We start from the raw sequence: 14,176 nt of genomic DNA on the forward strand, positions 1-14,176 counted from the left end.
AATGTAACGGGACTGAAGTCCACTTCCGTTTTACGGAAGGCTGTTTCCTCGCCCTTTTGGATATACACGCGCTTCGTAACACTCTTATCCTCCACCATAATATAATCACAGCAAAATATTAAGCATAAGCTTATATAATCTTACCCTAAGATCGATGATCAGATCAAAGATCCTTTTGCGTGTGGATGCCTGACTAGCAGCCACCACGAGTCCATACCTCTCTTGGGCCAAGCACTGCTATCATTTTAGGAAATAAACAGTCTCTACACGGAGAGAAAATTATGGTAACAGTTACAATATATTATGGGAATGGTTCCCATACTGCATGGTAACCGGTTTTTTTCAAATGTTGATTATAGGAACGGCACCCATATATATTATGGTAATCATTCCTATAATTATGGGTATAATTCCCATATGGTATCGGAATAGTTCCTATGGAATCATGGTAATCGTTACCATGTAACTATGATAATGGTTACCATAATATCATGGTAATAATTTCCATACATTATGGGAGCGATTACCATAATATGATGGTTATGTTTACCATAATATTATAGGAATAGTTACCGTAATATATAAGGCTTATTCCCATACACACTTAGGAACCATTATAATGTGGTTATAGGATCGGTTACTATTTGCTTGTGGGAACTATTCCTATGCGTATGGTAATCATTACCATGATTCTTTCACATGCGATATGGAAACTGTTACCATAATGATAGGAATTGTTCCCATACTTATGGAAAATTTTCCCAGAAAGTATGGGTCTATATCCCATAATCCCAAGTAATCATTACCATAACGGTATGGAATGATATTTCATAAACGTACTAGGAACAGTTACCATAATTTTCTCTCCATGTAGTCAAAATGGACTTGGAAAGGCCCCCCGTGGTACTAACCCATACGAAAAAATATATGCCGGCAAAATAGCATACATACGACAATACTGAAGATATAAGCCGGATATATACAACTTTCCCGGGATATATATTTTTTCGTGTCGGAATTCCCTATACTGGAAGACAGTTTGCATCATCGTGATAGTTGGTGAGTCGCAAATTCAATACCCTAAAAAGGGTTTTCTCTAATTATAATCACTAAGATTTCAGTTATGTTATTGTTACAAAGTTGCCCTCATCCATCACTAAGTGATAATCTCATCTTCGAACTTTTTCGGGCACCATGATTTCATAAGAGAAATCACAGTGGAGTTAGGCCCACTTATCCGGTTCGATTAATACTTGTTTAACTCCTGACAGAGAATTCGATCCCGAGTTATATGAACCCTTGATCATGTAAATCGATTAACTAGTTGTTGAGTTATCGCTGTTTAAACAACTATTATTGAAAGTAAAGTCGTGGGTTCGAGTCCTGAGGAAGAAAATAAAACTCATTATTTATTTATTTATTTATTTATTATTATTTTTTTTTTTTTCACTTATATTTCTTAGTAAACCATTTTACTTTACTTTCAGCTATTAAATAAATAATTTAAGCATGATTTATAATAATAATAATAATAAATAAATAAATAAATATAGCCTTGAAAGGGTATAAAATATAAAGGTAATAGTAGTGAAACGTAAAAAGTAACATTTATAAATATATATTGGCGTTCTAGTGGCACAGTAACTCAGTATGTCGATAAATACCGGCGAGTGTAGGTGCAGGTGATTTTAAAAACTAAAATCTACCGATTATTTATTATCCAATAAATTAAAAATAATAATAATATAATTTAGTTTTTTGTCGTTATCAAATTACTGGAGTAATATTTTACTGTTTTAATTAATAATGTCACTGGAGCTCTATCATATGGAAGAAAGCAGTCCATGTCGTGCTGTTCGACTTGTAATACAAGCTCTGGGTCTTGATGTTAATTATACATTGGTTAATGTATTAAATGGAGAACATTTAACTGATGAGTATCAACAAGTAAAATTTAATTTTCATTTTTTTTTATTCGAATAATTGCCAATATAATAATTGAATATATTAATTTTTTATTCCAGCTAAACCCTCAGCAAACTATTCCGCTATTGATTGATGATGATTATAAATTAAGTGAAAGGTATTAAATTTTTCTTTTTTTTTTTTTTTTCCTATTTTAAATCTTTACACTTTTAATAATTTTATACGCTCAAGGTTCAAGTCGTCTTTACATTTATTTCGTTCATTACTCAGACAGTAGTTGCTTTTTAATTTTAGCAAACTGTTTTTTCAATCAATATACTTGAACTCGGAAAAAAATAATCGTTTAGTACACTGAAAAAAATAATTGGTAGCAGCTACCAATTGGTAATCGGTAACTGTTACCGAAAATTAATCGGTAACGGCCACCAAAAAATAATCGGTAGCTGCTACCGATTATTTTTTTCAGTGTAAAATTATTAAAAAATTGAATGAATAGAAGAAGTAATAATTATAAATAATAAAATTTTATTTTAGTCGTGCAATAATGTGTTACTTAGTGGATCAGTACGGTGGTGAAGAAAATCAACGGCTGTATCCAACAAATCCAAAAGCTCGTGCATTAGTTAATGCACGTCTACAATTTGACGCTGGAATTTTAAATCCATCAGTCGTAAATTGCTATGTACATTAAAATAATTATAAATTATAATGATAATTAAATAATAATTTTTATATACTGTAGATTTTATAAATACATATTGTGTATGCTTAGTATGGATGGCTGTTTAGAGGACAAGATGGTTATGAAGAAGAGAAACACGATAAAGTGAAGGAGGCATTCCAAGTGCTGGATAAACTTGTTGAGGGGCATGACTACATCGCCGGACGAAATTTAACGATCGCCGATTTAGCTCTGATCGCAACTGTTTCAACAGCCGAAGTACTTAAATTTTTTTCTTATTTTTTGAGTTTCTTTTAAATACAAGTCTATGTAACAGTTATACAAGTCTGCTTCAAGTAACAAACTACTTGATACTTGGGCACTTGTGTGTAGTCTTGTTCTTTTTTTTTCTTTTTACCAGTATATATACAGCAGCATACTCTCTCTCATATAAAATTTAATTGCAGACAGTTGGCTTCGGGCTCGACGACTATAAGAACGTGAGTGAGTGGGCGGAGAGGGTGAAAAGTTCTGCCCCAGGATACAGAGCTGCTAATGGTGAGGGTGTCGAGTTGTTGAAAAACTATATGACTCAACCAGATGATAATAATGACAATGAGTGAATAAATTATTATATTTTACATTCACTCTCTTCCTCACCCCTTTCCTTTTTTCAACTCACTATGTTATCTATACACATATATTTTAATGCTAGTTTTATTGATTTTAAAAGCCACTTTATTCACTTAATAAATTTATTTGCATATCAATATCGTCCTTATCAGTGTTTAAATATATTTCTTATCATTTAATGATGACCGGGTTATCAAAAGCTGATAAAATAGAATTTTAATGCTACTCTGCTCTTACTACTGCCGCTGCTGTTACTGCTACAGCTACAGCTGGTGAATAACAAAACCCACGTTGGATCCCAAACGGCCAGTTGAGCTTAACCAACAGAAAAATTAAAACAGATATTTCACATATATGTGAAATCAAAAATTAAGGTAGCAAAAATTGACTTTAATGAGAACTTTCTAGATGATTAACATTTTAACTCGAAAGTTGATATGAAACATCTGACATCTCGATGACGTCTAGTACACATAAAAAATTTCATTTCAATTTTTTGCTCTCTCCCATACGTAAAATTACATGTAATCTTGATGTAAAATAGCAGCTTTAATTTTACGTCAAACTTACATGTTATTTTACGTATATGAGAGTTAAAAAGTTGAACTGAAATTTTTTATATACACTGTACGTCATCCAGATGTCAAAAATTTAATTTAAATTTCTGAGCGGAAACTCTGGTTTCCTCTAGATAGCAAAGATAAACAATCGATAACGTCTGATATTTCTTATCAACAGTAGACTTGTTTTCGTTTGTGGATAACTGATATCATTTTTATCGTTAGATAATAACTTATATTTTTTTAAATCCAGTAAAGTTCATTTAAGTAATTTATAAAAAATAAATAAAATACTTGCCATAAGTATTCCAAACAGAAAAATACATAAACAATACGATACCAAAAGAAATTTCATACATATTTTTTAAGGGAAAGATAAAATGTTCTTCAATTTGATAGAAACTGCCTTACAAATCAGACCTAAAGTTTTTCGGAGAAGGGAGGAGGCAAAATGGGCCCCCAAAATTTTTGTTCAGTTTAAATGAGATATAAATACGGAACCCTTGCAACGTGTTTATTGAAATTGTAATTTGCTTTTAACATGTCTAAATTTTCTGAACTTAAATTTGAAAATTATTATTTTCTTTTTTTTTGATGCTTAAAAATGGTTTTTCAGTTGAGCTATCCGAGCTTATGCCATAGTCCGTTTAATGTATCAGTATACAAAACATTCAAATAGTTAAGCGCAAAAAAAACAATATTTTAAAGAAATTTATTAATTAGCGTTTTCATCACACATACACCGAAAGTTTAAATTATTGCCCTGTTTAAAAGGAAGAAATTCGTTCTTTTCTTTTACGAAAAAACAAATGATAAACAACAGTACATGTGCCATTCTTCCCACAAAACAGAGGCAAAATTTTAAACTTACAGGTGCAGATTAGTGTTGCAAAAAAACAATCGATTAATCGAATGATTGATTTTTTAATTTCAATCTATTTTTTTAAATCGATTTTACATGCTTCGATTAATCGATAGAAAATCGATTAAAATTCTAAAATACGGTTTTTAAAAATCGATTTTTTTCACAAAATAATAAAAAAAAGTTTTTTCTTTTCATTTGGTAGATTAATACCTACAATAATTTTCAATTAATTTAATGAGCGCATTAAACACATATTGAGAGAAAATTTATTTTTATTAAAAAAAAAAATTTTTTTCACAATCGATTATAATAATCGATTGCTAGTAATGCGATTGCGCAACTTTAAAGTTGGAGTTATTGAACATTCGATTGTCTCAAAATCGTAACAACCAAAAAAATTAATAGAAAAATAATTATTTAAATAGTAAAAACAAATTATCAAAAAACCATTGTCTACCATTTAACCTATTGTTAGCATTTCCCAAACTGATATTTTAAAAACATAAAATCGATTATTTCACAATCGATTGTTTATTATACGATTTTGCAACTTTAAAGTTGGGTTTAAATAATCGATTATTAAAAAGAAATTGTCAAAAACATTTTTTATTATGTTCATAAGAAAATTATCTTCGATATTTACATGTTAATTGATTGTTACTTTGATACCCTAATTGATTTATTCTAATTCCAAAAATTATGCGCTATGAAAATGTAGATGTCTCAAGAAGTCATCTACTTTTTATGTGTGTTATTATAACAAATTGTTACCTTAAATTTAACGAAAAGACAACAATTTTTTGTGTCATTTGGGATTATAATTAATTAGTAGGTGTGGCTTTTGAATTTTGAAAAATATAAGTCAAAAATTCGATTTTTATAATCAATTGTTCTACACTCGATTGTGCAACTATACAGTTGTTTTAAGAAACAATCGCTTTTTTGAGTCGGAAATAATCGATTATTCGAAAAATCAATTATTTGCAAACGATTAATCAGCTCTATCGATAATTTCAGTTCGATTATAATCGATTGTCAACAATCGATCATTTTGTTCGATTGTTTCAACACTAGTGCAGATTTGGTGAAAAATCGTATACACACCACGGAGGAAAGTAGGAAATCCCGATCCGAGTGTTTGCGGCCTTTACCTTCGATTCGGGTAGGTATAATTATACACTCAGTTTGGAATGTCCTACTTTTCTCTCTTGATGTGTAACATAGTATTAAGATTAAATAAAATAATAATCGAATTTTAGTAGATGTTTTAGAGGGCCCATTTTGCCCCAAATTTTAATTTTTTATTTTTGCAGCATATTGATTATAAATACATATCAAAAGACTCGAAAATGTAAAAGCGGCAAAAAAAACCTATAACTTTGGGGGGGGGGGGGCATTTTACCCAAAATTTAAAGATTTTAAATTTTTAACAGACGTGACATATCAAGACCAACAACATGATAAGGGGCTTGAAAGAAGTAAAACAAGTGAGAGCCACAGAGAATATGAGCCCCTTTTTCTTAAGGGGCCCACTTGCCCCCCTTCCCTTACTTAAATAGAATTAATAGTAACTCCTTAATTTATTTGAACTTGGTTTACTTTTTTAACTATTTTAAAATTAAAAATTTTTGAATTACTAAAAATTAACAATCAGTGGAATTATATTTAGTTAATCTTGACTTGATGATCGGAGGACCGTAAAATAAGATAATGATGTTTTTAATACTTGGAATGATTTAAAAAAATTTTTGTTAATATGCTACACGGAGAGAAAATTTCGGTAACCATTCGTAGTACATTTATGAAATATCAACCCATAATGTTAAGTAATAATTACTTCAGGGAGAAAATTTTATTATACTATCTAGAATACTAAATTTTTTATTTTAACTACTTGGAATGGTAGCAAAAATTTTCAGTGGTCAATTAATTAGTTTTACTATTAAGAATAATAATAATCATTACTATCTCAGACGGTAAAATTAAAAAATTTTTCAAATATAAGAAATATTACTATCTAGATGGTAACTATTACTATCGGCGAATAGTTAACACAAAGGCAATTGATGCTGCGATGATGATTACTATCGAAGATGCTAATTGTAATTATTAAATATTATAATTGTTACAATCGACGATGGTAACTGTTATCACTAAAGGTTACCCGGGAAAAAATGATCAGACCTGATCAAACATGAACAAGCATAAGTCTTCAGGCCTGATCAGATAACAATATTATACAATAATAATAATAATAATAATAATAATAATAATAATAATAATAATAATAATAATAATAATAATAATAATAATAATAATAATGAACTTATCTTAAACCTCAAGAAAAATTAAGCGTATGATTTAATTTCGATTTCATAAAATAATTAGCATTTTAAAAAAATTTTCATATGCTACTATTACCGTGGACCTTACAGAGACTTGTGACAATTACCCCGCTACAATTACCGTCAATGTTACAATTACCGTGTGACAATTACCGCGGAATCCAATAAAACAAAAATCAATGAAATAAATTATAAAAGCAAACGTTTAACTAAATAATGAATAGTTTTTTTTTATAAAAAACAAACTTTTAACTCTAATAACGCACATCACGTTTAAAATATGGTACAGTTAACCAATATAATTAATATTATGAGTGATATAAGTATATACGATTTAATCAGTATCATTATTTTCTTGACAGCTCTGCAATAATGTTGCCACTTTGCGCTTCTTTTCACGACTAATAATAAATTTATATGTTTCTATTTACACTTTTTTTCTTCACTGATTACTTTTTAACTTTTTTTTTCGTATTTTCAGAATTTTTTTGAGTTTTTGCAATTCTGAATGTTTAATACAAGGGGTGCACTCGTTGTCATTACTGCATGGTCCCTTAGACTATAAATTCTTAACCAGACAGAGGACCAAGCATTAATTACGAGTGTACACGATAACCTATGAGTTATATTAATTTTGAGGTTATAAATAATTATATTTCAACCGCGGCGATTGTCGCATTCACCTAAGTTACTGCGTACGTTTCTATTACCGTAGAATGATAGTGAAACCAGGGTAATACTGACATACTTCAAAAGTTCGTGACAATTACCGCGGCAGTAAATTAAAAGTGACAATTGATTAAATTTAATGTTTGTTGAATTTTTTACTATAAAAGAGTATAATCTTGCTCTAGAATGCAATAAATATAAATATTGAAGCATTAATTCATAAATAAAACACATTTCATTCGAGCCTACAGTTGCACACTAACTGCAAGAAATTGTGATATATTGTGATATATATAAATACGTGATAGATTCTTGGTCAACAAAATTTATATCTTATACATGATAGATTTTTAGTCAACAAAGTTTTATATCTAATTTATTAATTACTAATTAATAATATGAAATTCTATATAAGTTATATATAATTATAACTACGTTAGCTATATGTAATTATAACTAAGGTAGTTATATTTAATTATAACTAAGATTTTAAATTTAATCCCATATATGAGGCTTGATCAGACATGGACAGACATGAACAGGCATGGACAGGTATGATCATTTTTTCTCGGGAAGTTTTAATTTCTGACTATTATCAATAATTGTTGATTTTAACATATAACTGGTAAATATTACTATTCAGATTGTTTATTTAGTAAATGATATTTACTAATACCCAATTCAGTACTACGACAAAAAAGTGTACTATAACTAAATGATAACTTTTACTATAAAATTCTCTCCGCGTTGGAATTATGGGATATACGTCTGTAACTTTTGGTAAAAGTTTCCATTATCATGAGCATAATTTCCATAATTATGGTAATGGTAATTATCATATTCACGGCAATAGTTTCTATAGTCACATAGAAATAGATCGTATATGCACATTGGAATGGTTCCTACATGCATGTGAAAATAAACCCTATGTATCATGGTAACTTCTCCCATAATATATGTAAAATATTCCTGTAATGTTACGATAATCGATCTTATACTACTATAGCAAACGATACCAATTACTATGGTAATAGTTACCATAATAGTATATGATAACTATTAACATAATAGTGTGGTAATAGTTAGCATACTAGTACGGTAACGATTACTATGATAGTATGGTAACACTGAAAAAAAATGTGGTTATCGTAACCATCTGAAATATTGTTAAGGGTAGATAGTTGTCATAACAAAATGTATCGTTAACTTGGGAATACTAGATTCCCCAATTTAGCCTTTACGCAAATAAAGTATTGCTATATTAACAATATACGATTTTCCAAACTTTAGATGGATACTCTAACCTAACGATATTGCTATTACAGCAATATTTTTTTTTCAGTGAACCATTACCATAATATTATCGTAATTATTCTCATGATATGAGGAATTTCTCAATATATGGTTATTAGGGATATGCGAATAGTTCAAACTTTAAGATTATTTGTATCGAATCGTATCAAACTGTTCGGTTTAAACTTCGAATCAAATAATTCCAACTTCCGGATAATTCAAAAATCTACGACTACCTCCAAAATTTTCTTTTAAAGGACCTAAAATTGTAAAAGTTTTTCCCATAATTTACATTTTTGTCAGAAGTAAATAGAGCCCAGACACGAATCTAAGAAAAAATTATTTGCGGTTACTTTAAAAAACTACACGGAAAGAATGTTTTGGGGAATATTCCTATGTATTATGAGAATGGTTTCTATAATGGCATAGGAATTACACCCATATTATTATAGGGACGGTTCCTATATATTGTGGGAACTATCCCTATAATAGTATGAGAATAGTTCCTATACCGATATGGGAACAATTCTCGTAATATTATGGGAACCGTTCCCATAATGGTATGAGAACTATTCCCATACTATTATTGGTATAGGATCTATTCCTATAATGTCATAAAATTTTTTTTCGCTAAATAGTGTAGAAATTTCCCTCGTGATATGGAAAGATTCAAATGAAGCTTTTTTGAAAGTTCGCGAATTTTTCCAAATTTGAGTTTTTATCGAAATTTAAATTTTCATTTCCACAATTTAAATTTTTTTGAATGTTCTGTGCTGACAAAAAATTTCTGTTAAAAATTTTAACGTTTTTTTGCCAAATACGAATTTTTTTTTTCATTGTTTGAATTTTTGTTTTTATGTTTAATAATATCTCTGTGTATTGTAGAAGTCGTTTCCACACTTTCCTTTAAATTAATATTTTCACGATAGTATGGGAACCATTTCCATAATATTATAGGAATGGTTCTTATAATAGTATGGGAACTATTCCCATAACATTATGATTCCCATAGCATTATAGGAAGTATTCCCATAAATTATGGGAACCATTCCTATAATTATAGGAACCATTTTCATAACGTTATGGGTATCATTCCCATAATTATAGGAACTATTCCTATAATTATGGGTAACATTCCTATAATTATAGGAACTGCTCCCATAATTCATGGTTGTCATTCCTATACTAGTATAGGATGAAATTTCACAAAATCATGGGAACCATTCCCATAATTTTCTTTCTGTGTAAGCTCGAATTCATTAAAAAAAAAAAAAAATTGAATATTCGGAAGCCGATGAGAATTTTTTCGACTTGAATCGGGTAATGTGAAAAGTTATAAATAATTAAAAAACTTTCAGATAATTCTAAAATTGACGAATAATTTAAAAAAATTCGAACTATGTATTCGTAGTTTCAAATTTCAAATCGAATAGTTATTTTCAATTCGACTTGATTCGAACTCGATTCGCACACCCCTAATGGTTACAGTTCCTATTATAATCTGGCAACCATTATCATAATATTATAGTAACTTTTATTATAAATTATGGTAATCATTATCATAACATTCGACAACGGTTACCATAGTAGTATGGGAACGATTACCATAATAATATAGGAATTGTTGCCATAATTTTGTAGGAGTTACTCCGATATCATAAAAAAATGAAACTCCTTATAGGTAGGAGTGGTTATCATAATTTGTATGGGTGTTATTCTTATGATCGATAATTTAAAAAAAAAACCTGTTACTATACGATATGGGGACCATTCCCAAAATATATTGTAATTTTTACCATAAATTTCTCTTCGTGTGATAAAACTTTTTTTTTCTCCTACCAATGCAAAAGTCTGTAGAGACATTGGAGTAAACTTTTCAACAGTGAGTTTGCATAGCCTTAAACATCTGATCATTACTATTTGTAAAGATCGGCAAATTTTTTTACCCTCTAGTGTATGAAAAATGCTGTACCAATTACCACTGTAAATTGCTTCTTGAATCGCTGCGCTCTCGTCAATTATCACTTGGCATGATAATGAAAATAAATATAGTTGTATTGTACATCCAATGACAAATAATGAATTAGTCACAACTAAATTTATATTTTTTCCTAACTTCTATAATTTGTCAAGTATTATAAATTTGATTATTTAGTAATTTTTTGAAAAACGAAAAGACCGAGTTCAGAAAATGAAATTATTTTTTTAAAGTAATTTAGTTACCATAAGTACTCCAAACCCATTGAAACACATAGCCAAAAGAATTCCAAATGATTGCAAAAGAAGAAAATAATTATAAAGATTCTCGATTCTAGATATATAACTTAGCAACAACTGATGTTTTCCAATTAATTTTTTTAATTTTATATGAATTTCAGATAATCTAAAATTATTATTAAAAATAGTGATATCTGAACAAAATTCAGTAAATTGATTTTAGCAGCATAAATATTTATCGTGAAAAGAAAACTTGTTGTCGCCATTGCGCTTAATGATACACCATAACCACCAAATATCTAATAAAATTTATACTATTAACCAGGAATATAAAAATTACATATAAAATTACCTCTTCAATATATGCTACTGTATATAATGGATTTTTCATCCAATCAACACCAAAATAAAATCTATATTGTAATATTCTGACTGTACCATTTGACAAAATATATTCTAAAATTTATAATATTTATTTATTATAATTGTTAATTAATTATCATAAACTTACCTCGAATTGGAAGCAATGTGTACTGAGTAGGTATAGTATAAACAATAATTATGAAAATTGGATAAAAATACATTATCAATCTATTACAATCATTGAAAACCTTTACATCACGTTCATTATATTTTATTTTCCAAAATTTATTTTCCGTATAAGCATTAAGTTGATATATTTCATTTCGTCTGATTAAAAATCCTGTGAATTTAAATAATTCTGTCATTCCAATAGCTGCTAGCGGCATAGTCGTTGTTAGTTCCTTAAATTTATTTTAATAATAATTTTATATTTTTGTTGACAATGCTTAATTTAAAAAATACAATTTCTTATTACTGTCAAAACATCTAAGCGATAATAAACTTCCATGCACTGAATGATACCGGTAGTAATCATTATTAAAGTAATGATAGCAAGTCCAATATTTTCTATAACTTTGTCGCGATATTTTTCAACATGCCACATGCCGATCATCCGCATAAAAAATCGCGTTGTCTTGACAGCAATATGACTATTAACGTTCTCTTCTGGCAATGTAGTCATCAGGAGCTAGTATTTTTTTTTATTCTCTATCAAACGACAAAGAAATTTCAGTCTGTCATTAGACATTTTTTTTATCGAATTCTTGTTTTTTCTTACCTTTAAATTACAATAAAAAAAAAGAATCAAAGCGTTCAAGATCTAAAGAAACTGCATCAAATGTAATACTCTATAATTTGCTATGATCGGAATATTCTTTAGTACTTTTTTTTCTCTATACGATCGAAACTTGAATAAAAGCTTCTATCGTTTGTTCATTCCTATTATTAATTAAATTATACCGTAGACGACATCAAAGATTTATTGAATTTTTAATTTTTATACCAAGACTCAGGGGGTCAGTTGTCAGTTTAGTTTCAGTTCTTGAACAAGTAATATCTCTATTTAATTTACTTTTGTATATTCCCACTAATTGCACTTGCTAATTATATTTTATAAACTTTTTATTATTTAACTTATGACTCAAGAAGCTAAAGATTGAATTAAACTCGAGTTAAATCTCGTGCATTTGTTCCATCAAATTGCGATTAAAAAAAAATGAGGATCAAGGTTTAAAGAAAATTGTTAATTAATTTTTTTTTTTTTTTAATTTTTTTATTAGTCCAGGTGTTTTTTTTTTTTTAATTTTATTTTATCAGAAAATACGTATAATTTATTGTTTTATTTTTCTTGCGAGTGATTCAGTGTCTTACATAGTATACAGGTATTTTAATTATAATTATAATAATTATTATTATTATTATTACCTATGTGTATTAAATACCAAATTCAAAGCTCGAAAGTAATACCAGAGTGTTATATATTTTTTAATTATTATTAATATTATATCTTATTTCTTTTTCTGTTATTATTATTATTATTATTATTATTATTATTATTATTATTATTATTATTATTTTGTGAAACTTTATATTGCTTGAGATAATTCAAGACGTGTATATTCCATAAACACAAGCGTGCATTGGATACATTTTTTAAATATTTCTTTATTTTTTATGGAACAGCATGAAAGTTTTTTTTTTTTGGCGTCAACTAAAAATAAAGAACGAACCATGACAGGGTACATTAGCACTCAATATTTTCTAATTTTAATTTCACTATTCATATTCGATGAATTTTTAATAAATTTAGTAAAAGAAATTTTCGTGGCAAGATGGAACATAAAATTTTTTTTAAATTTCTGCCCCGTTTTACTTCAGCTTGAAAATCAATCAAAAATAAAAGCACCCCATAATAACTGGTTTTATTCAACAGACTACTTTTAAAATTTTATTTTATTCTTAATTATTACCTTTGTCCCAGACACAAATCCAATCAAAATATATTGAATCACCCACAATATTTATAATATTTGTGGTACTCTTACCTAATATGTTTCTATTATTTCATTTTATTTAAACACCTGTCAACCCATTATAATTATAATTATCATTATTTTAAAAATATAAATAATATCTTTACGTATCTATTATATATTAGAGGTGTGCGAATAGTTCAGACTTACGAATTATTCGAATCGAATCGAACTATTTGAATTTTCTAATGATTCGCAACTTTTCGAATTATTTGTAATTTTTCGAATCATTCAAAAATTTACGAATAATTTAAAAATTGACTTTTAAACATCACAATTTTAAACAACTTAAAATTGTGATATTTTTTCCAATAATTCAAATATTTGTCATAGGTCAATAAAGCTCAGACCCGAGTTCACGAGATAATTACTATTGATTACTTTAAAAAAACTACACGGAGAAATTATTTTTTTTATAAATGCTATGGTGTCATGATAAAGCCAGCCCATGTCTGCCACCTACTCTCTTAAAATAAATCACTGAGAAGTACTCCAATCAGTGAATATTCACTGCAGAAATAGTCCCAAGTATATAACTAATTCAATCGGTGATATACTTGGGACTGACTCGCAGTGAATACCCGAGTTAAAATTTGAACCTTGCTAGAAAT

General features: G+C 28.3%; 1 protein-coding gene across 1 annotated transcript; it reads left to right on the forward strand.

Moving 5' to 3' along the window:
• Positions 1-1,806: 1,806 nt before the first annotated feature.
• LOC103576130 (glutathione S-transferase 1-1-like) lies at positions 1,807-13,932 on the forward strand. The gene is made up of 7 exons (XM_008556184.2): positions 1,807-1,947; positions 2,025-2,083; positions 2,461-2,608; positions 2,699-2,866; positions 3,055-3,145; positions 11,418-11,436; positions 13,899-13,932. Exons 1-7 carry the CDS (start codon positions 1,807-1,809, stop codon positions 13,930-13,932), a joined length of 660 nt encoding a protein of 219 aa, XP_008554406.2.
• The last annotated feature ends 244 nt before the right edge of the window (positions 13,933-14,176 follow it).

Source organism: Microplitis demolitor, chromosome 4 (genome assembly GCF_026212275.2).
Source record: "Microplitis demolitor isolate Queensland-Clemson2020A chromosome 4, iyMicDemo2.1a, whole genome shotgun sequence".
Classification (NCBI taxonomy): domain Eukaryota; kingdom Metazoa; phylum Arthropoda; class Insecta; order Hymenoptera; family Braconidae; genus Microplitis; species Microplitis demolitor.